Consider the following 24,604-nt stretch of genomic DNA (forward strand, 5'->3'; position numbering starts at 1 on the left):
GGTGGAAGTTACCAAAGTACTGTCGTTAAGAACAGTTCAATATAAATCCAAACAAAACAAGATACTTAAGTACTTCATGTTACTTTATTCTTCTACTCCATTACATTTCAAAGGAAACTATTATACTCTTTACTCCATTACATTTATCAGTCAGCTGTAGTTACTAGTTACATTTTCAAAGATTTAGATTGTTAATAGAAAGCAGATGATATGAAACATTGTCAAAGTATCAGCAATGTAATTTAATATTAATTTAATTATTAATTTAATATTTAATTTAATTGTTAGAATTAAAAGTAATTAGATTTACTTTGATACATTTCTTTATTCATACATTTGGGCTCAATTTTCTAGTATATTTTTATTGTGGTATTGTATCAAGAATACGTCCACCATCGACTGTATCAACAGATACTAGTTTAACATACATTTATTTTTCATAACCAGCGTTATGGGTCTAAACAGAAAGACAGAAAAGTTGATGTAAAATGTATTTTTTTCAATGAAAACATGGTCGACCGTTCAAAACACACTGCAAGGAAAAATGCGTCATCATGATTGATAAAGGTTCACAGTCCGACGTATGAATTTGCATCAGCCTTGTTTTTTATTTCAGTTTGATCAGAAACATGTTATGATATAGACAGTCGGGTCTTTGCTTCGTTAGTTAACGTGAGGTCGTTGGCAAACTACAAACATTGAGTCTACTGGGCGACAAAAAAACAATCATTTAGCTCGTAACGTTCATAATGGTGCAGCGAGATTAACGAGTCGGCCATTTTAGATGTACCGGGGACATTACTCGGTGACACCAGGAAGTGCCTTTTAATACAAAGGTTCCATGGCAATTGCTCTCTGTAAAGAATAAAAAAATGGTTTGCGTACAGTAATTATACAATAGGCGACTTGTTTATATGCAACGTGGATAATCACTGCATATTAGATTTTACCTGCGGAATTCGGTACTACAAATTTCTGGGCGTTTCCATGGTGACATCATGGAGCTGACTGACACGTACTGTTGTTAATAGTAAAGCAGGAAGAAGAAAGGCAGTCAAGCAGAGAGCGAAGAGAAAGCTAGGAGAGCTTAGAGGTAAGTACTTTATGTTAGCATATTATGTCCTCGGTTTTACTTATTAACGGCAGCTGTAACACTGGCAGCGATCCCTGCTCAAGAGTGAACGAGACGTCGAATTGTGCTGACAGCCGAGCAAACGTTAGCTAGCGAGGCTGCTCGTTTTCGAGCGCTAAACGTTACTGGTTAGCAACGTTAGCTATTAATATGATAGTCACATGCGTCAAACAGTTTTTTGGCTGTTGCCCGACTGCCCTGCCCTCTTCCAAACAACATATTTAATCAAGAAGTAAACTAGGTAGTTTTCATTTGGTTGACAGGTAGCTAACCACAACGTTAACACGAATTGATAGCATGCTATCTGAGCGCTTGTTAGCTTGCTAAGCATGATTTTGTGCTAGTTGGGGCACTGAACGGTTGACATTTAGCATTAACCTGTTGGGTAATTTAATGATGCAAACCCTTATCTAACTGGACTACGCACTTGAGCTACGGACCGTGTGTATATAATCATGAGTTGTTGAAAGAAGTAGCCTTGTTTACGTTATTAAGGCCGTTAAGTAAAAATAGCGCTGTCACATTACCGAAATACTCCAAGTGAGTTAAAAGTCCTTCATGCAGAATTTTACTAAATCCAAGTCAAAGGAGGCTACTCAAATAGTATAAACAAAATAAAATGTAAAGTTACACTTTGTATTATGTTGAATGGTCCCTGCTATTGTTCACTTATGAGATTATTGATATTGATGCTATACTGTTGGGTAGTTCAGTCTATAGCAGTATATCGTATTTAATTAACTGAACATGTGTTTTGTATCTGAAAAGTGTGTAAAAAGTGCAGTAGTTCCCCCTGGAATGTACAGTAGAAATATAAAGTTGCGTACAACATATATACTCAACTACCTCAAAATTGAGTTTGAGTATTCAAGTAAAGTAGTTGAGTAAATATGCTCAGTGGCTTTCCACCACTGAACATTAGCAAATGGTTGTACCTGTGCTACCTGTGAGTGCAGATTATGACAGTTTAAAGTAGTTACTGTTGTGAAATAGTTTTGATTCTGAGCATTAAGGTGGGGTTGAAGTGTAATCACATGTGTTTCTGTTCAGAGGCGACATTGTCCATTCAAGAGTCTCTTCAGATCTCTATCCCTGGTTCCATCATGAACGTGTTTGACCGCAATATCAACATTGACGCTATCTTCAAGTTCTCCCAAATGTACGTAAGCATGCAGTAGACGGCTATATCAGTCACGCATTTTATTCACTATTACTCAGTTGTTTCCATTGTCCAGCCCTGCTCATTGTAATCTTTTTCGCAGATCTCATTCCACCCAGGTGCACTTGAAGAATGTGTACTCCAGCCTGGCAGTTTGTATGTTTGTGGCTGCAGCTGGCTCCTACGTCCATGTCGTCACACGCCTCTTTCAGGTAATCCTGGCGATACAGCACAGTCTACCTGTCCAGGTTGAGCCTTACATCAATGCAAATGGCACCCTTAAGCAAAACCACAGACAAAAGTCCCTCATCCTATCTAATCTAACCTAATATGTGCATCAAGTTAGTTATTATGTTACTTGGTAGTTGAATTTTTTTTACTACAGATTAGTTTTTACAATAGTTAAATTATACAATATTGGGAAACTTGTAGATCATTTAATTTTGAAGTGCAGCTACATTCAAATACATTGTTTGCACAGCAAAGGTTGTAAGATGCCTGAGGGTTGCACCATGCTGGGAATAGTCAAGGTGGAAACTTTCCGTGGGAATGAACATGAATTAATGGGAATTAACAGGAATGAAATGGAAATATATAAGCTATATGTACCATGTCATATGGTATACAGAAAGACACAAACCTTTTACCATATTATAAGCAGATGTAATTGTAAACCCTTCCAATAGAAATGAGTTAAATCAGTCAACATTGTATTGAACTTTTATTGGACATTAATCTGTCAAATACAAACAGTGTAAAAACTACTATGTGGCGAGTGAGCTAGCTACTAAGTAAAGTAATGGGGTCAGGTAAATTCAAGCCAGTAGTGTGTGCTGTGTGTAAGTGTAGGGTAAAATGAACAAAAAAGTTCTAAAAAAAACTTCTACAAAAAAGAATGGGTGGAAATAGATTAATTAAAACTAAAACTTAAAATTAACATGCTCTGTCAAGATACATCATACAAGGCAATGGATAGCTAGCAAGAACTAGCAGTACTTAACAAGTTGTAAACTGTGTACTTTGTTTTAGGATACTAAATATATTCACTCCATTAATATAATAAGATCTTACCTGAAAGCCTGTGGTCCTGTGCATGTGATGGGAGGATACACTGTGCATGCAGAGGGCTGTGATATTAACGAATTCCTATTTAATGAGATGCTGGAAAGTTATCTGTACATGTCATGACAGAGTGTACTGTTGAATGCAGGGCATGGTTACAGTTCAATTAAATGGGCACACTTAAAACAAAAAATACCATGAGTGTGTGTGTATTTAAACCTCAAATGAGTTTACTATAAAAAGGTATGATTTTTATTTAGAAACTGCAAAATTTCCACAGTTTCAGAGCTTAACTTCCCTTTAAAGTTTTCCAGAAAATTTTCTGGAAATTTGCAACCCTGCATGTGTGTCCATGATTCATTTAGTCAGTTAACGAGTTAAACAATAGCCATACAAATGAAATAAATGGTTTTTGCTGTGAAATCTATCCTCTCTTCCTCCTTGGGGGTAAATGTTTTATTTCAGTGTATTCATTTATTTTATGATTTTAGCAGAGACATTCTCAATTTTCAGCTGATTAACCGCCTGAACTGTAAAACACTGCGGGAAACCCCGGGTGTCTTTGGTGAAGTTTAACTTGTTTAGTTATTTTAGTGAGCACTGTCACCACCAGGTCAATATACAACAAAGCCGCTTAGGGACTTTGTTGTATATTCACCACCATCCTTGCTTCTTGTGATAACAGTACACTTACTCATAGAAGACACTGAGTCAAACACACTACATGTATCGATATCCTGCAGCCTGACACTTGGAGCTTGATATCATTGTTACTACCAGCATTCCCTATTGAGGCTGATTTCACAGTTGTAGAAGATTCTGAATGTATTGTGGATAAAAGCAGATAATGAAATTCTCCTTTTCATGGTCTTAACATGGAAGCATATAACCAAAAATCATTATATTTGGAAAACCTTGATTAGAAGTAACATCATGAGAAGCCCATGACAAAGTGTGAAACAATCAAAAGCAACAAGTGAACATTCAAGGTATTTTCACAAGTCAAAGTACAGGTCTGTAATCTGTATCAGACTTTTACTGTCTTAACATCTGCTGGGCATCCTGTCGATTCAGCGATATTCAGTCTGCTGCTGTGAGAGCACTTCTTTAAAAGAAAAGGAGAAAAACTCTGAAAATGACCTTTGAAAGAACTCATTCCCACCCAGGATTGGGATGTTTCAGCATTTATCACAACGAATTAGTGGTTAGAATCACAGTCCAAGTTCCTCTGCCCTAACGTTACCTCTTTCCTGCTTCTCAGGGCGGTGTGCTGTCTGTGCTCGGCTCCCTGGGGATGATGTTTTGGCTCGCAATGACGCCTCACAACTCTGAGACAGAGAAGAAGAGACTGGCCATCCTCGCAGGATTTGCCTTCCTCACAGGTAAAGCGACGATCCTGTGGGCACAGCACAAGTAAAACTTTGCATGTGAAGAGAGGTGTATCTATTCATTCAGGCCACATGAGAGTCTAAAAGCCATGTTTGCCTTCCTCCCCCCCACTCCAGGTGTTGGCCTTGGCCCCACACTGGACTTTGTCATTGCTGTCAATCCAAGGTTAGTCTGCATGTCTGCATGTTAGCAGCTAACTGCTACCTGAGTAGCAGTTAAACAGCATTCATCAGATCACGTTGAAATAGTGCATTTACTAAAAGCTGACAGTTTGTTCTGCTTTGTTTCTCCTCAGCATCATTGTGACGGCTTTCATGGGAACCTCAGTGATTTTCATTTGCTTCACTCTCAGCGCTCTCTACGCCAAGCGCAGGAGCTACCTGTTCCTCGGAGGTGAAGGCAGTTTATTAATGTTTTCACACTGTATTCTTCTCAACCATTTATTACACAAACACAATACTTTGAACTGCGCCCATGGTTTCCTGCTCTAGTAAACCCAAATGCACCGTTTCCCTAAACTGAGCTCGTTTTTCTGTCAGGCACACTGATGTCTGGCCTCTCCCTCCTGTTCCTGATGTCTGTGATGAACATGTTCTTTGGATCTGTGATGCTGTTTAAGGTAACAGTGAACACATGTGATCAGCTGTGTTTCACAATGTGCTGCGTAAATCACCGTAATAATCTCCGCGCTTCTTTCCCGGCAGGCGCACATGTACCTCGGGCTGCTCATCATGTGCGGCTTTGTCCTGTTTGACACTCAGCTCATCATTGAGAAAGCAGAGAACGGAGACAAGGACTACGTCTGGTGAGGACTTTCATTCTATGAGCGAACTCCAAATGAATCGTTATCTGTCAGCTCACACCATCTGATGAACAGACACCATGCAAATACACCATCGCACAGTGAGGTGTACAACTACGCATCACTTCCTGAAAATAAGAAAAGCTAAACTTTTTCAGAGGTCGTACACAAGCTCAGACCTCCGGCGATTAATGGATGAACTTTGCAGCTGGATGCTCTTCATTTTTAGAGATACTGAATAAACTAAAACTTCATATGCTTTGTTGTTTTGAAGGCACTGTGTGGACTTGTTCCTTGATTTCATCACCATCTTCAGGAAACTGATGGTCATCCTCGCCATGAACGATAAGGTAAGGAGATTATTGCCTAATGAATGTGTCTGATCATGTTCTGTATTCTTCCTGTTGCCAACAAATCCAGTGAAAAGACCAAAACCAAATATTATTAATTCTGCTAGCAATGATTTTATCCAAAGAGTTCTTCTGTTTTTGTGACCTGTTTTTCAAGATTTACACCTTCAGTAGGCGTTTTCATGGCATTTGTTGACAATAACAACTTATGGGTATTTCCAGCCTCAACCTTTATAATAATAAGACTGGTTCAACTAAACTGTACTGTTAAGAGTTCAGGCTTTAATGCATTTCACTGTTTTTAAACGCCACTCTAGTTTAAATGCTCTGTTGAAACCGTTGGCTCACCCAGCTCACAAATCTTTTCAGAAAACTTGTTCTAGTTACTGTGGGTAATAATAATGATCAACAGATGTGTGTGAACATATTTAAATGAAGTTCATCTCTGCTTTGTGCAGCAAAAACCTCATTAAGAGCTTCATTCACCTCCATTGTATTTTAGGGAGAAAAGTCATTAAGTACGTTTACTCATCTACTGTTTCACCTTTGATAATTTAGCTGTTAATACTTCAGTACATTTACTGTCGATGCAATGAAGTATTTTTCCTCTGTTGTGTTAATACGTATTTCATGACTCTTGCTTGTTAAGAGTTAAGTCTGTCTTTATATTTGTGATGATTTGTCTCTTTTTCAGGACAAGAGGAAGGAGAAGAAGTAAAGAGTCTGAGTGGCTGCAAATTAAAAACAATCTGTCAGACAAGGTACAAATTGCAACGCACTTGGTGCTTTTCACTTCCTGTCTTCATTTATTGAATTAACTCCTATGTGGTCTTATATTATCGAAAATTTGTTTTGATTTATTTTTTAAACTTACAACCAGGGTTGAATGTAAGTTTATGGTAAACTAATGCTAGTCCCCTCATGGCTGTGAATGGACAATAGAGTAATGCTGCAGTGAACACGCTTGGCCTGTAGAGGGGAGTGTTGCCCTATAAAGACTCCCAGAAGCTGAGCAGAAGATTTTCATATTACTGTTATTTAGTGCCATAAAGTAATAACATGATAGGCTCCTTCTTAGTGGGTCATGTGAGCTTCTGAGACCGATCATTGTTGTCTTTTAAGTTATGTAATTTCAGTCGTTGATTTGCTTATTTATAGTTTTCCTCAGTTCTCTTTAGTGCAGTGTCACAGGATATGAAGTCCCATGATTTTGACAACAGATCTTCCCTCTGAGAATTTTCACCTGTATTTGTTTTGTTCCCACAAATTTTGTTTTGTGATAAACATTTTGAGTAAGAATGGTGACGCCTGGTAATATTTACTCATCATAATCAACGCTGACTGATTTAGACTCACGGCCGCTCGGTGGTTAGGATTTTGGACTTTTGGCCGGTGGAGGAGGAAGAGGCAATCTGTCCATATTTTCAATGTGGATCATGACAAAGACGTGAATTATTCAGACCTCTCCCAGTGTAAATTTCTCTAAATATCTGTTGTCTAGGAATTAGTTTGCCAAATGATACGCCGTTAACCTTCGATTTTTTGAAAGTGTATACTGTGAAGAATTTATTTTATTGATGTAAAATTGAAACTAATAATTTGATACATTTGCTCAAATAAATGTGTTGAACGTATTGAAACAAAGTCTGTCGCTCTGGTTGTGTCGAAAACAATGCTGTTAACAGTGGATGATAAAAGATTCAGATACCTTTAATCAAGCAGGAGTAGTAATACCTGTAAAAATGTTCAATTGCAAGTAATAATTCTGAGTTAAAAATGTTAAGACCTGAAGTGAGTAATGGATCAGTTGATTATCAGAAAAATAATCTTCAAGTATGTTATGTGATTAATGGTTTCAGTCAATTTTCAAACGCAGATGGTTGCTGCTTTTCTTTGTGTTCATCACGTCATTGTGAGCTGAATATCTTCAGCTTTTGGACTTGTGGTCATACAAGAGAAGCAACTTGATGTCACCTAAACAATTAACTGAAAACCTGTTTGGAAGATTAATCAACAATGGAAATAATCATTAGATGCAGCCCTAAAATATCACTTACATAGAAGTACTTTTTATTGAATTACAGTACGAGCAACCTGAAACTACTCATACAGCAGGAATGGCCCCTGTGAGTCTAATACAGTGACTTTACTGGGTCATTGTTACTGATGCATTTATATGTGAGCATTAAGTTGATGTTGTAGGTCAAGATGGACTCAATTTACCATTTTTTTATACATTGTTGAGTAGTTAAATCTCGTTAGAGCTTTTTCAACCAAAAATTTCCTGTAGTTTTTTAATTATTTGAATGTAAATACTATGGCGGCACCTAGCGGCGGCTATTTGTGCTGCACTAGGCATGCGTCACCTGACGTCGTGTCTCAGGGGCCTTTAATGAAGGCAGGTGTGTTGAAGACCTGGACTCTTCAGATGCGTGTGCGTGCTTTGAGGCTTAGTCTTAGTTTGGTTTAATGAATTTGTTTCCACCCACCGATGTTCACGTCTTTACAAAGGCCTGTTTACTTTGGGGAATGTTTGTCTGGGTTTTTCTGACCTGGTTCATAACAGTTTATAAGCCAGCGACTCTTAAAAAGCCCAAAGCCCAGCGGACCAGCAGCGGAGCCGCCGGAGGTCATCAAACCGTGAGTAACCAGCATTAACCAAAAGACGGTGATCATGTCTAATGTTAACGTTATGGTGTCTGTGGGCGGGTATTTACCGTTTTTCTTAAAATATCACAAATAATCTCAAATCTACAAGACTGGATCAAATATCATTTATGATTTTATCAGTTCTTTATTTTATACATAAAATGTTAATATGTACAGTAGATAAGACTAGCGGTGTAAAAAGCACAATGTCTTCCTCCTAAATGTAGTTGTCATCAACTGAACTTCCCGACGGGTGGCCGCGGAAAACGCTTTCCAGAGTCCGCGTTTGGTTTGTCCATTCTGGGCTACTGTAGAAACATGGACTCCGCGTAATGAGACCCGCACTCGCTGTAGATTTTAAGAGTCATTGTCAGCGAACAAAAACGCTTCGATTTTTATTTTCACGTGATTACACGTTAATGAAAACACACTGAGGAACATATTTAATTTCTGCCCGTAGACCTCTGTAGCCCGCTCCTTATCTCTGCTGCAGGTTAGCAGCTTCGATGCTACAGTAGCCGCTACTAGCATAACACACCTGAATTTCTGACCGCAGCGTTTGCTGTTGAGTTGCATTTTGGGTAATGTAGGCCTTAAACTCCGAGTCGAACAATGTTACAGTAGCGTTAAAATACTGCATTTGGGTAAATGTAGTGTCTGTAATTGATGCCACTGTCCAAATAACTACTTCACACAAAGAGCTAAATCAAAACATTTTAATTAGAAAGTTGAAAAAACGGCAGTAGGTACATAGGACCTCTATTGGCTAGGGAACGAACAGCAACAGAGATGTTGAAATACAAGATATGAACATAATCTACTAAGCGAAGAGATGGCAATTTTCACAGAAAGATTACAAAAACAAAAGATGTACATTTAAAATAAATAAATAATAGAAATACATATTCATTGAATAGTGTAGCCATTTCTCTTATCTATGTTATTATTGCTGGTATATATTACCTTTAAATGTATTATGATTTAAAACAGACATATTCTGACAACCTTCCTCGGTCGCAAAACAATATCAACATGATCAATAAAATTGTTTATACATTTAAAGTTGTGATGCATGATGAGTTTAGCGATAAAGAATCACAGACATGAACATTCATTTTTTTAGAAGCTCCATGTTTTGTTTTTTCCCCCAATACATTATGTGGTGAAATGATGTCAAGAACAGAACAGACGTATTGATACAGTACAGAACTGATCAGCACTTCACTGCTTCCTCGATGCACAGGACGAAGATCTGTCAACCAGGATGAGAAAAAAAAAAACAAGTTGCTGAACAACTATCAGGAGTGACAACTTTTGTGCTAATCTTTAGCTTAGCCATGCGTTTTGTAGTCCTGTTTACATGAATCAAAGAGAAGTGTCCACAGTCAACTCTGACTGTGAAAAAGTGAACAACCTATATTATCTGGGTGGCATTTGGCTTCATGTTTATTGGAAATCCTGAGGAGAAGTCTATCAATCCATCTTTCCAGTTGCAACAGAGAAGCAGCTGATGAGACGGTATTATCAATATTCTTGTGGACATCAACAGGGCACAGTTTGTTTTCCTCAAAGGTGGCGGCGGGTCAGCAGCATCACAGTACAGCCAGCAGTGTTCCGAGCGGTGCTGGGTCTTATTGTCTGTGGACTGGATGAGCATCCAGTTCTCTGATCCTTGGCTGGATCATCCTTGGCTGCCGCAGGACGACAGACTGTCGTACAGAGAATCGCTGAGCGACTCGGGGGTCTCCAGGACCTGAGGGCGGCTCGGGGAGAGGGCTTCCTCCGGACGCTCCCTGAGCAGCTCCAGCCCCGTCTCCCGGCTCATCTCGGGGACGCTGGGAGTGCGAGACTTCCCCCTGCGGCTCATCCCCGACTGGGCCGGGACGGGCAGGCTGCCGGGGTCGACCGCCCGGCTGGAGGAGGGACCGCCGGCCTTCATGCTCTGAAAAGAGGCAGAGAGGTGAGAAACAGTTTAGGTCACGTGTTTCATCTTATGTAACAAAAAAAAAAAAAAACAGGAATCATTCAACTGTGAATCTTTTAATATTCATCTGATTAATAATTTCTAAAGGGAAAGAATGTGGTTCTGTGTTTTTACATTATGTAAGATGTGAGTGCAGAATTAAAAATGTATCTCTACTTTGCTGCCTGCAAAGTATTTTCAGTCTGCAAGTGACCCAGTTCATTCCTTTAGTCTGCTCCTGCCCAGCAGCTTTCAACAAGAGACAATCAAATTAGTTCGGATAGAAAACACGTATAAGAACTTGCAAAGTTCTGATTATGAGAGATCAAACCTCAGTTTACGTTTTACTCTAAACCTAGATTTAATTTAATTCTGTTGCACCGAAACTTTAAACTCCAGTTCTAACTTTAACACTTGAGGAGATAAAGCTTTTAAAACGGCTGCCTTTTTTAAGACGGCCTGAGCAAAATAATGATTGAACTGTCGATCCTTCAGCTCCTTTTAAGACACCGGATGTTTCCACAAGGTGGACGTGAACCTGTTTGGTCCAGCTCTGTTAAAACAGGCTGCCAGTTGCTGCCCAGCAGTGCCTTTTGTCCCGACTCTGCTGCTGTTCATCTTTTTTTATCCTTTATAATTTGTTTAAATTGCTCCATTAATTCAGCCAACAGGTTTCACTGAAAGGAGGAATTATCTCTGCTTTTTAGCTAACGAGCAAACATGAACGTTTTGTTCAGGAATACAGAGCAGCCGAGAGTTAACCCTCCTCTTTAACACGAGTAAGCAAACTTCTCCTCATTGATTAAACTCTTTAATTTCAGTCTACGCCAATAAACTTGGATTTACTGAACAGAGATTAGTTTTTAATTGTGCAACAGAGCTCTGCTTAATTTTAATCTGGATTTACTGGTTTTAAACATCGTGTTGCTAAAGTAGAACTAATCTTAGATTAAATGAGTCTTTGTTGGTGCAACCATGTTTATATAAGGTGACTAGTATTGTCACTCTGATTTTCTATGTTGTAGTTGTCCGCCTTGGCAGTTTCTTCTTCCTCTTTGTCCCTCTGAGTTTTCCTCCATTTCTCCCTGTTAAAGGCTGATTTAGAATTTGTGATATTGGGCTGTAAAAATAAAACTGACTTGACAGAAAACTTTTTCCAAGTTATTAAACCTTTTTTTTTTCAACCTTAAGTTCATGACGACACCTTGACCTTCACCATCCCTGCAGATTTGAGCCATTAATTGAGCCTCATTTGCAGTAGAAGCAGCTTGGATTCAAGTACTATCCCTACCCCTCTGAATGGTGATCCAAAGGATACCGTCTCCTCCTCTTCCTCCTCCACTGCCAGGTAAACCTCTGCAGGTCCTGCTGGAGTCTTCAGGTTGGGGAAGGTCCAAGTCTTGGAGCGAGGGGAAAACATGTTTGCTCCATGAGCCTCTTTGTCTGCAGATGGAGTGATTAAAGACACATTTTCATCAAGAATTTAATGATTGATCATAAATGAACAATAAAAAAACGTATTTATGTCTCAGGTCATAAATGGAAGTATGTAAGGATTCACTATTAAAACCAAGGACTGAATAAAAGCACATGAGGAGAATTTCTGCTCGCAGGAGACTGGATTCTCTTTACAATGAAGTTTACAGCCTCACAGCTTGACTGCAGACGTTTATCATGACCAGTAACAGTGTTCCTTCAGCTAGCAATAAAACGTATCCACACCTGAGGAGCCATCTTTTATTCTCGTGCCGACAAATCAACGTTATCACAAGAATATTTCCCTATTAGACGACCAGCACTTCTTGTTATAGAATCACTGAGCGCAGTGCAAGATTGCAGACTACATGAAAGTATTATGTAACCAGCGTACTCAGTCTGGAGGCTGTATAAATCATTAAGCAGAGTTATGAAGTGTGAGTGTTGCAGCTGGATGTCACCTTCACGGATGACGCCGGCGGAGCTTCTTCCCTCCACCATGGAGCCGTACTGAATGGTGGGAATCAGCTGTTTGTGAGGCACGTAGCACTCCTCCTGTGACGTCAGCTCTCTGTCCAGGGTGCGGGCCCGTCGGCCGGCCCTCCCCGGGGAGCCGGAGGAGTGGTGCTCCGCCCCGGCCCTGGCCTTAGACAGGCCCCGTCCTGCTGCGCCGCTGCTGCAGTCGGGCAGGGGGAACGTACCGATGCCGCTGTCCAGAGTGTACGTGGAAGCACCAGAACCTGCAGAGGAGGGAAAGAAGAGGGAGATCCAGACTGAGGAGGAACTGCAGTTATGAACAAAACACTAATAAAAATAATAAATTAGAAAACAAATAAATAAAAAAGGCAGGATAGGCTTCAGATGCTTCAGATGGGGGCGTGGCCTTGTTTATGTGCCTTTGATATGCTAATAAAGGTGTCAGCTCATTTATTTCCTTTCAATATACAAACCAGATATTTCAGTGAAACCCTTAAGGTCTGTTGCAGTGCAGCAAGAAGTAGTCAGACCCAGTACTGAAGTAGTAATACAAAGTACAAGTAGGTAAAAGCACATAAGCATTATTAGAAAAACATACTTAAAGCTGAAAAGACTAATATTCTGTACTTTATATACTGAGTAGATAATCTGTATTAATTCACCATATTTTAGAAGATGATCACATGTTTTGTTTGTGAAATATTTAAGTACAAAGTAAGTGGAAACTACAGCTGTGACAGAGTAAAAAGACAACATATACTATAGTATAGAAGTATAAAGTAGCCTAAAATAGAAACAGATAGTACCTTGTACTTAAATGCAGTACTTGCAAACGTACCTTCCATCACTGCAGATTTGTGAATTGTATTTTTATGCATTTATTGCTTGGTGTCTTTAAATATGTTATGTACTTACGTCTTTATAGATTCATTTATGTGTTTCACACCAGCGGAGTTTGATGAGGTGGTAAACGTTTAAAAAAAAAAAAAAAGTGTGATATTTCTTTCCTCTGGCAGACTCGTCTTACCTGCGAAGTGTTGGGAGTGAACCGAATCCGCGAGGTTTTCATCTGATGTGATCTTGCCGATTCTGTCTGATCCCTGCGTGACAAGAACAACAAAGCAGCAGATGGAGGCGTGAACGTACTGACAGTCAGCTCTTCTCTCAGTATGCAGGAGACCAACAAATCAGGAGCCAAGTTTAGGCTTGAAAGTCGACGCGATGTCGGAACAAATTTGACTGCTGCACCACTGAGGCCTGACGGCTTGATGCATCCGATGAAAGCGAGGCTGTCAGTTTATCACTGTGGTGTAAAAGTAAAACTCTTGTCAGTCTGCGGCTGACTACGGAGACACCAACCTTCTCCATGTCCTCCCGACTGGTGGTGTGACTGAGGATGTCGCTCTGCTGACTGAACACCGGCTTGGAGGTCTTACAGTCGAACGACAGCCGGCGCTGGGGCACGCTGATCATGTCCTTCCCGTCCACTCTACATCCATCACACACAAGTTAAGTCTCAGTTAAAACATCCACAGAAAGTCATCACACACACATTTCCCCTTTTAAAACAACAGTTTGACATTTTGAGAAATACAGTCATGTCTGTATGGTAGATAAAAAGCTACCGGCAGCAGCTCATTAGCTTAGCTTAGCATTAAGACCGGAGATAGCCAGCCTGGCTCTGTCTGAAGCTAATTAGCCTACCAGCACTTCTAAAGCTCCCTATCTCAAATATTATATCTTGTTTGTTTAATCCTTACAGAACAGAGCCGTGTTAGCACAGCAAGGCTAGCTTCTTCTTCTTCTTCCTCATGGTTTAACAGACGCATTGATGCACTGCTGCCTCCTGGATTTTATCCTCTGTGTACTTCTTTAAAAGTCCTGTAACTAATTTCATTGCTCTTAAAAATGTCGACAAGTTCTCTGTCCTCCACACGCTGTTGTTTTTAAACTGGCCTCACTCATAAGTCTGAGATACTTTCTTGTCGTCTGTATATTCTCTACATGACACTGATCACAGCGACCTGCTGGATGTTTTCCCAAAAAGTGATCAGTTGCTGTGTATTAATTATCATTCTGCTAACTGTTACCTGCTCTTTCCTGTTTCTTCCCATCTTATTCCCATACTTATTCTAAATTACATGATCTAATTTCGGACTAAGTGTTGCTTAATCCCAATAATGTTAATCTATTGTCATCACGCGACGACGTTTCCCCTTTGATTTGCTTCTCATGATGAAGTCTAACTATTCCTGAACTGGCAAACAAGATTTCATGAAGCAGATCCTGATGATGAGCTGCTTGCTGTAGCTTCATATCAACCCGCTCAGTGTTTAATATACTAATTAATACAGAAGAAAAGTTTACACTTTTATAGCTCTATGGATAATATTTATTTCAACCTTATTGCACATTTTATTGATCTTTTTTGGGGCCAGAGCTAATGATTTTCATGATAAATCAACTATTTTCTCCAATCATTTGGTCCATTAAATTTTACAAACAATACAAAATATTGATTATGATTTCCCAGAGCTCAAGTTAGTATCTGTAGATGACTTGTTTTGCCTGACCAACAGTCCAAAGCCCAAAAATATTCAGTTTAGAATCACAGAAGACAAAAATATCCAGCGAGTTTTCACAATTGAGAAGCTGAAACCAGATAATTTGGGTTTTTTTTGACTACAAAGCTGAAGTATAGAGGTATAAATCTACTCATTTTAGGTCTTCAGCCTTTTCCCAAAATGTCAAACTATTCCATCAAAGCTACGAGTTGTTGTTATAGCAGCCTTAGGATGCACCTGTCCTTGTTGAGTCCTCACCTGTTCAGCAGCTGCTGCATGAAGTTGTCAGAGCGAGCTCCCCTGTACATGACAGCCAGCTGTCCCTGAGCTTGGTCCATCACCACCTCGCAGGAGTGACCCCTGCCTGACCTCTCCACGTACGCCCTCTCCTCCTCCAGGGCCCTCCGCAGCCCCTCGGCCTTCTCCATCAGAGTCGAGATGTTCAGGCCTTCCACTCCTTCTTTACACCTGGTGGCCATTTTCACAGAGTCCCTGCCCACCGAGGGGATGTTGATCTTCCACTCCTTCTTCTCGTCCTTTGCTTTGGTCGCGTCGGCCTTGCGGCTCAGCGCGGGCAGTTTGCTCTTCTTCAGGCCGAACCAGCTCGCGATGCCATTGGAGGCTTTCTGCTTGACCTCGCTGCCCTGCCCTCCTCTGTCCTGCTCCTGCAGCTTCAGCATGTTCTCCTCGATGCCCTTCATCACCTTCTGCTCGATGGCGGACTGCGGGCTGGGGACCGGCTGCAACGGCTTCTCCCCCTCAGACGTTGGAGGTCTCGGAGGAGGAGGAGGCAGGCTGTCTCCGTACATTGGATTCTTTTTCCCCTTCCCGCTGATCTTGGTCCTCTCCTCTGATTTGGACGAGTAACGAGGGGCCTCGGTGGGCTTCCCCCCTCTATGGACGGACGGACCCTGGCAGGGTTTGGACGGCGACTTCGGGGGGATTTTGTTGGGGCTGTTGCTACTGTGAGGACCGACACCTGGTTTAAGGTTGTAGGCCAAATTCAGGGAGCCAGGACACTTAATGTTGTTGCGTAGCACCTGTGGAGCATCTGCGTTGGGGGACGGCAGACCTATTTTGCTCTTGGAGGCTTCTGTCTTGGTCACACACAGTTCTTGTTTGACCACAGCTGAACCAGAAGGCTGAGATTTTACTGCCTGTTCATACAGCTGAGACTGTCCCGGGTACTTCAAACCGCTACCACTACCTTTGGGTTTACCATCCAAAGAGTCTGTGTATTTTGAATGTCTCTGCTCCTCTTTATGGAGCTCCATGGGCCGCTCCGCCGTCTTACTCCTCTCTTCCCCGTAGGTGCCCTCATTCACCGTGTCGACTGGCCTGAGGCCAACTTGTAAATCCTCAGAGCTCCTCAGCTTGCCCAGCGCAGCCAGCCTGTCTTTGAATGCGTGGTGACTGGAGTCAGCCTGGGACCTCGCTGCCCCGGCCGCGGGCCTCTTGGGGATGGAAGAGGAGTCGCTCCTCCTGGCTGGAGGGGGAGGCGGCGGCTGGGTGACCTCGGAGCTCTGCACAGTGATCTCCCTGACGTCGGTCTCCTGTTTCTCTCTGGATTGTGAGTAGGTAACTCTGCTCTGAGCCTTGCTGAGGGCGGAGTTGGGGAGGCTGTGATGGTTAACCCACACTGGGCTGTCGGAATCCTCTTCATCATCTGATGTGGACTCCGACGTGGACGAGGACGACTGCTTTCGTTGAGGAGAGGGGTTTAGGACACTTTCTGGCAGCGATTTAACGAGCTTCCTTTCACCACCGTTCACCTTCGTCTGGGATGGAAGTGTGGTTCTTTTCTCGAGGCCCTGGGTTGGTTCCTCCTCTCTGGAGTTGGCAGACATATTACAGACATTTTCATAATGGGGGACCCGCTGAGAGACTTTGGGTGAGGAGGAGGGAGCCCCCATCTTTGAGCCAGCGCTGGCTTTAGGCGCAGAGAGGCTGCTGTAGCTTATGTCCTTAACAGGCAGAGAGCAGACGTCTTCAGGCTGCGGAGGGGAAGTCGGAGCTGAGTGTGTGGCGGGGTAGGACTCAGACCTGGAGGGTGGTGGAGGGGGCTGCCTGCACCTCTCTGTGGTGGTGGCTCTGCGTGTGGGAACAGGGGAGTGGTACACCTCGTAGTTGTTGGTGCGACAGGGGATCCTGGAGCTGCGGGTAAGTTGGGGGCTCAGACGGACAGCAGAGGTTGAAGCCTGAGACTTCTCGCCTATCGAGGGAATCTTCAAGAATTTGAGCAGTTTGGACGGGGAGTTGATGGCGGCGGCTTTGACATCGCTGAGGCAGGAGGCGCTTGGGCTGACGGAGGCGCTGGCTCTCACAGTAGACGCCTCCTGATCTGTGCTGTCTTTCTCAGGGACGGCTGAGGGGTCATTCGACATCGCTAAGCCATTGTGAATGGCGTCACTCGTGTCCATGTCACAGTGGGAGATCTGTGCGCTCTCCTTCACAGAACTGGGCAGGTGGGAGGCGGGACAGAAACCAGTGAGCTCTTCAGAGGCAGTCGTGTTTAGACAACTCTCAGAGCTGTCCTGCTCCTGCTCCACTCCCATCACCTCCAGGCTCTGATCAGCTGTGTCTGTGATCGAGGAGTGGGCGGCGGCGCCTGCTGGTTGCTGGTGGGCTTCATTCTTGGTGCATTGTTTAGACGAGTGAACGGGCTCCCCTGTTCTGCTCTTACTGTGACATTCGCTTATAGCAGCTGCAGGAAGTACATGGCTCTGGGTGGCGGAGGCTTTTGAAGGACTACAGACGTGGTTGCATGGCTTTGGAGGACTGTCTGGGCTCCTCTTGCAGTGTAAACAGCAGGTGTTCCCACCCTCACACTTCACCGCCCCGTCGCCGTTGACATGTTGGTGTGAGTCAGTGTCAGAGCAGGAGCAGTGGCAGTGTGTGTGGTGGGATTTGCACTGTAGTGGGAGGGGGTCCGCAGTGGCCAACACAGCCTCCGTGGACATGAGCACCTGGCTGTAGTCGCAGAAAGACAAGCTCGCAGTGGACGGGTGGAACTTCAGAGGGTCCGTCTCCTCCATCTTGCGAAGGACCTCCAGGATGTGTGCTTTCTTCTTGAAGAAGGGAGACAGGGCCTCCATGGAGGCGGCGGGTCCACGAGGGCCTGGGGAGGCATGTTGTGTGCGGTAGCCATTTCCCTTTGGACAGAAGGAGATCTCTATCAGCATACAATTCACTGCTTCAATGAGAGCCAAACAATTTAGCTCCTAAAGACCTTTAGAGCGTGTGCGTACAGGAAATGAGTGCAGAGCAGATTAGCAGCAGAGGTCGTTTTAAAGCACAATGGTTGAAAAATGTCAGAGCATGTTAAAGCATCACACGGGCCGGGACTGTGGTCTCGCTCAGACGCCATAACACAACCCCACTGTTTCACTCTTAATGTTTGGTAAAGCTTTGCTCTGTGGGCTTTGTAATAATCACCTTGGCTTGTGCTTCAGTCTGTGCAGGCTCCACCTGTTTGGCAGAGTCATTGTGCAGCTGTGCATTGTAGTCTGGGAGTGGTCCCGCCTGGACCTGTAACAGGAGATTCATGAGGCAATTATGAAGACACTATATACACTGCAGGCTATTGTATACACAGACAACTAGGAGCTACATCGTCCTGGCATCTGTTGGAACAATATAGAGCAGAGGTGAAAAGACTCAAGTCCATTAATGGCTCACCAGCCTTTGAAAGAATGAGACTGAAGTGCAAAAAGAAATCAGCAGCTGCATGCCGTACATTTACTCAAGTACTGTACTTCGGTACATTTTTGAAGTACTTTGAGTATTTCCATTTCATGCTACATAATCCTTTTATTCCACTACAATTATATGACAGCTGTAGTGACTGGTTACTTTGCAAAAGACTATTTTTACATGTCAAACATGCGATCAGCAAATAAAATATGATGAATTGTAATAGATTAAACTACCTGGTTGTTCTAAGCTCCATTCTACAATATTAAAATGCTAAAATACATGCTAATGGACCAACGATACTCTCAAATAATATCATATATATATAGTATTATAACACTGAAAGGGGCATTGTGTATACAAAGTACTTTTCCTTCTGATATTTTAGAGTACTCCACTGACGTGTTGCACTCCAACAACACTGACAGGCTCATGATGGACGAAATGGATGCAGCAGAACTAGACGTCATCTTTTTTTATTCCACATTCTTCTTCTTCCTTGTCAAAACCTGCTGCCTGTACCACCCGTAATGCAACTCGACCACAGACAGTTCGGTTGGAGGTGTGTTACGCTATTAGCGGCTAAAGCAGCTCAAGCGGAGATTTAATTTTAAGACTTGTAGTTTTCAACTGACGCCGACTCAGGTGGCAGCAGAACGCCTCAACGCCTGTAAACACACTCTGATGACTAGAATTGGAGGAATTCTCCTCTGAGTAACATTTTTAAGGCAGGATGTGTGTTTACACTGTAGTATTCCTACAGTTACGTGGGTACAGGGTTGAGTTATTTATGAATCATTACAGTGGGAGTCATTTTACCTGGTAGTGAGCGGTGGGGTGGTTGGGCAGTTTCTGCTGAAATAGCTCACAAAGCGCTCTGTTCTGTCTCTCCAGGTCAAACACCAACATCTTCAGCTTGATGCACTCCTCTCTCAGATCCTGTTCAATGACACACACACACACACACACACACTCAGCAGTAAGATGTCTGACAGACTTCAGTCTACCATGTCAAAGTGCTACAGTGAAAATAATCCAAGCACAAAAGCAGAAATGAAGCTTTCATGTACCTTTTGATTTAGCAGAGCTTGGACCACGTGATTGGCCACCTGATAACACAAGGGAACATTACATTTTACACACTGTGACATTATCTGAGCAGGTTTTCTAATTATCCTTAGTTGGATGAATGAATTATATTCTGTGGCATGAACTCACCTCATCCAAGCATCTCTCATAAGCTTCTCTCTGACTCTCATTTGCCAACATCAGAGCAGAGTTTTCCGCCTGTGAGGAAACAATAAAACACGCTGCTGATAAATGCATACAACTGTTTTTTAGTCATGCCCAAAAACTTACTGGACAACAAGTCTGGCACATAACCCCCGTGTGAGATGGGACGTGTTCATGAGCAAGCTTTAGAGGTGCTGGTGGGTAGATCTTGTTATGCTAAGCTAAGCTAAGTGGCAGCTGCCTGTTGCTTCATACTTACCCTACAGGCATTAGAGCAATCAGCAATCAGTCTTTTCATTTAAGAGCCCATTTTCACCTGTGCAACGTGTCTAACATGTTATCCAGATAAGGGAGAACTCATGTTAATGAAAAACGTACATACAAACATCGTGATCAGAATGCGATTGGATCTGTCTGACCACATCTGGAGGCAGTCTGGCTCACACTGTGTTCGGATCTTAGGTAGGTGTAAATGCAAACCATACAACGTGCTGGCATCCAAACACAACATAACATGGACACAGATACCTGTTTTTACCAAACATAAAGCGTAGGTTGTTCAAAAGCCAGGAGGCTTAAAGAGACAGGCCTCTAATTACTGACTATATGTCTATTCTGTGCCATGAAAGCTCCAGAAGACGCGTTACTCAACGGAAATGTGTGTAAAATGTAAGCAATACAGGTAGATATTAATGATAAGAAATGACTGTGTGTGTGCAGTGTGTGTTGCACTCATCTGTGCAGCTGATCTGCTGTTAACAGGACAGATAATCCATCTAGTTACAGCCTTCATGCCAATGCTGTGGCACAAACTGACGCAAATTTTTATACAAAGAAATGAATAAATTAATGGATTACATTTGCCGAATTTACAAGAGGGAATACATCATTAAGAATTTGTCATAGACACAGTTTCACAAAGTTTAGAAAGTTTCCCTGAACTCAATAACTCACAAAACTCCATGATTTTTTAAGGGAGTCTGGGGCTGATTTTCTGCCACTTCAAATTACTCTCGTGCATGTTTTGATTTGGAGGACAGAGATCCAATCTCAATGAGGACAACGAGAGCACATTAAAAACACCAGGTGTAAACACAAAGGCGAGGTCGGACTGTTTCTTATCTGGATAACCATCCGGATCACATTTTAATACCAGGTGTAAACGGGGTGTAATTCTTGGCAAGAAAGTAAATAAGCATATTTCTCAAAATGCTGAACATTTCCTTTAAAACATCTTATAATGAGCGATTGTTTTTCATGAGACAATATGTTCTTAATTCAGGTTTAGTAACAAACATCACGTTAATGCTGAGCGTCTTGCATATTACACTGTAGCCTGTTTTGAAAATAAAGCGGAATGAATCACACTAAATAAAGATTAAATGATGTGTTAACTGCAGTATTGTTCCATAGTTACTGGGATAAAAAGCTGGAGGGACTAACAGGTCCTGTCAAATGCCAATTAGTTGCATCAACATATAAACGATATATCTCTTCAAAAGATAATTTCAGACCAGTTTGACCATCAATGCAGCATTATGTGTCTCACAAAATCAATTAACTACTTTCAAATTTGCTCATTAGGACGTGAATTCAAATTCCACTTGTTTGTTCACTCACCTCCAGCTCTCTCAGTCGGTCCATGAGCTCACTGCTGTTGTCCTCCAGGTAAGACTCCACGTCTCCCTCCTCGTCCGAACCGAAGTCCTCGTCACACATTCTCTGTTCTGTCTCATCAGACATTGTTCTCATCTGAAACACAGAAGGCGACACTGCCGCCGTCACAATCTCTACGGCAAATAAACTGTTCGCTTCTGGCACAACTCAATAAACACCAGCCGCTGTGGAAGGTAAACAACATTATGAGAAGGTCGTCTATTTCTTAAAAATCACAGCAGGAACTGTTTCTTCCTGAAAGTAGGGTAACTACAATTCTTTCAGTATTGTTTTGCATGTGTAGTTTTTTATTAAAATCAGTATGCATCAGACCTGGATCAAACAATGGTAACAAATAGATTTGGAGACAGTTTAATGTTGGTAAGACACCACATAGGTGGGCAGTCAGCTGCTCCTATGAGCCAATCTGCAGTGATGGAGGAAGTATTACATCCTTTACCTCAGTAAAAATACTAATACAACACTGCAAATACACACTGAAAATGTTACTTAAGCAAAAGCATTAAGTATAAGTAATAGCACTCAATGCAACTAATGTAAAAGCAGGATTTTACTGTTGCAGCTGGTTGAGGTGGAGCTCATTTTGAACTATTTTGTATCTCACTGCAACCGATGAATATTTTCAATATGGATTCATCTGCTGATTATTTCCTCCATTGATCAACTGTTTGGTTTATAAAAACAAACAAACAAACAAAAAAAGAGACTCCTCCATAATGCTTGTTTTGTCCAAACAACAGCACAAACCTAAAATGATCACAAAGAAACACATAAAGTCCTCACATTTGTGAAGCTGGAACCACACGGAAAAATGACTGAACCATCAATGTAATTGCCAATTAATTATTCAACTGATCATTTCAGCAAAGATAATGCTGGTGCATCCTTACCTGGAAGACATACTTTTATATCAATGTAGGCACTCTTTCCTGTTTTCCAAAAACACCACTATACTGCAGCAAAAGTCTGTGTGACAGCAGAGTTTGACGCAAAATAAATCCGAAGAAGGCGTAACTTCATATCAAAGGGTCACTATGAAAAACTGAGAAGGTACAGGCGACCAAGATCCAATCTGTCTCACCTCCACTCAGACAAAAAAGCTACACAGACAACAAAAAGGATGACAAATATATCCTATAGTGAAGGATTTCAAATCCTTACATATCATACTATGTCATAATATATATCTTTATAATATATATCTGTCTTCCCCTCAGGCTGCAGGGGTCTGACAACCTCCACCAATCACACTGGGCTGCCTAAGAGGCGATTCCCAGGGTTAAGAAGCCCACTAAGGACTTGGCCGCTGCCTGTAAAGCTCATTGCTTTGAGCACACACTAATGACTGAAGGCAGCTCAGATGAATGCATCAACATGTTGATCAAATCAGGGCTTCTCTCATCTACATGCTGGTCAGCTGGACGGTGAGAGGACACCTTTCAGATTAAAGAAGTGAGAGTAAATAAAACTGTAAACTGCAAAAGTGATGAAGAATATAAAACAGAGAAAAGCAGCAAATCCTCACATCTCAGAGGAAGCAAACAGCGAACGTTCGGCACACTGGCATCATAAAAATGGCTGAACTGATAACTGGAATTGCAGATGATTAATTTTCGGTCGACCAAGTGATCACTTTCAGCTTCAGCTGAATCCTCCTGCTGCAGTAAACCCCACCCGCCTGCTTCTCCAAGCAAAGCCACACAAACAGCGGGGATACCAGTTAACTGAGGTCTGCTTCACATCAGACACTGCTCTCATCTCGAGACTGACGTTAACATTATTACCACCATTACACTCTGTTCAAACTCCATTTATCTGACGGCCGCAACGTTTTGTTTCAACAGCACTTCAGAGTTTCTCTCTCTCGACACAAACACGGACAGTCCACATCCACCGGGCTCAGACGTCTACACACTCGACACCACAGTACCTGCTGTATATCGAGGATTACTGAGCAAACACATTAATCCATCCGTTCTGCATTGTTTCAGACACACGGGCTGTGTAGGAAGATAAGCCTTTGTGTCCATATTCCTCTGCTTTAGGTCTGCAGCTCAAACTGCAGCACCACGCTGAGCACACAGGCTGCCCGACTCGGTGAGCACGCTACGCTGCAAGACATATGGCCGAGGACCAGGCTCGTAGGCATGGCTCCAGGTGTGTGTGTGTATGTGTGTGTGTGTGTGTGTGTGTGTGTGTGTGTGCTGCCACAGCACCGAAGGGCCACGAGGGGAAGTAAGTGTGTCAACGTGGACCCAGATCCAACTGTCACATCTTAAGGAGTCATTAGAGAGGATGAGACGAGTCTGATTCTGTGGCTGCGGGCCAATCAGGCACTGGCACGGTTTACAGTCTTCCTGACTTGTACAGGTGACACACACAAACCACTGCGTGTGTGTGTTTGTTCAAATATTTAGAGGGCTATGAAAGAGGCTTTGAAAATGTGAAGTAACTGAAGTTGGCATCAAATGCTTTTTACGCAGTCTCTCTCTGATATCCTAACTTCTTTATTGTCATTAAATCCAACAAAAAGACCAAAACTAAGATCGAATTGATCCCAATAAGTGCTGTGTGTGTATCCAAAGCTTGATGTATATTATCCAGCTGGGCCACAGAGCTCGACGGCTGTCTAAAAACCAAAACATTTAAATCAATAAAAGACTCACGCTGTTAACATTACTATTCATATCGGCACCATGAACACACACACACACACACACACACTCACACTCACACACACACACACACACACACACACACACACACACACACACACACACACACAGCTGCTGTGAAGACTAACTGAAGCACTGAATGTGTATTAATCCGCAGCTAAAAGTGCAGCAAGACGTAAGTAACATTCACTCTCTTTTTGCTCCGTTTTGGTCTCGACCATCTCCTGAGGGAAAAGGTTTGTCTCTCTTCATTGGGATATGAACATAACTTAGATGACTTAGAAAAAAAGATTTTACTTGCAT

At 42.2% G+C, this 24,604-nt stretch overlaps 2 protein-coding genes across 3 annotated transcripts in view; one reads left to right on the forward strand and one right to left on the reverse strand.

The window, feature by feature from the left end:
* Positions 1-938: 938 nt before the first annotated feature.
* tegt (testis enhanced gene transcript (BAX inhibitor 1)) lies at positions 939-7,528 on the forward strand. The gene is made up of 10 exons (XM_041945305.1): positions 939-1,093; positions 2,183-2,291; positions 2,395-2,503; positions 4,615-4,735; positions 4,859-4,907; positions 5,038-5,135; positions 5,282-5,361; positions 5,447-5,547; positions 5,819-5,894; positions 6,589-7,528. The coding sequence occupies exons 2-10, from the start codon at positions 2,236-2,238 to the stop codon at positions 6,610-6,612; spliced, it is 714 nt and encodes a 237-aa protein (XP_041801239.1). The 5' UTR covers positions 939-1,093; positions 2,183-2,235; the 3' UTR covers positions 6,613-7,528.
* Positions 7,529-9,285: 1,757 nt separating this feature from the next.
* The window catches only part of nckap5l (NCK-associated protein 5-like), a 37,636-nt gene continuing 22,317 nt past the window's right edge, over positions 9,286-24,604 (reverse strand). For both annotated transcript variants that reach the window (XM_041945286.1, XM_041945287.1), the window contains 11 exons: positions 21,570-21,701; positions 19,935-20,003; positions 19,787-19,825; positions 19,536-19,655; positions 18,459-18,551; positions 15,282-18,175; positions 13,819-13,948; positions 13,487-13,559; positions 12,444-12,722; positions 11,798-11,949; positions 9,286-10,485 (listed from right to left, as the gene is read on the reverse strand). In XM_041945286.1, coding sequence (XP_041801220.1) covers positions 10,225-10,485; positions 11,798-11,949; positions 12,444-12,722; positions 13,487-13,559; positions 13,819-13,948; positions 15,282-18,175; positions 18,459-18,551; positions 19,536-19,655; positions 19,787-19,825; positions 19,935-20,003; positions 21,570-21,701 — 4,242 coding nt within the window. In that variant the 3' untranslated portion in view covers positions 9,286-10,224. The remainder of the gene's footprint in view (positions 10,486-11,797; positions 11,950-12,443; positions 12,723-13,486; positions 13,560-13,818; positions 13,949-15,281; positions 18,176-18,458; positions 18,552-19,535; positions 19,656-19,786; positions 19,826-19,934; positions 20,004-21,569; positions 21,702-24,604) is intronic.

Source organism: Chelmon rostratus, chromosome 10 (assembly GCF_017976325.1).
Source record: "Chelmon rostratus isolate fCheRos1 chromosome 10, fCheRos1.pri, whole genome shotgun sequence".
In the NCBI taxonomy this organism is placed as follows: Eukaryota; Metazoa; Chordata; class Actinopteri; order Chaetodontiformes; family Chaetodontidae; genus Chelmon; species Chelmon rostratus.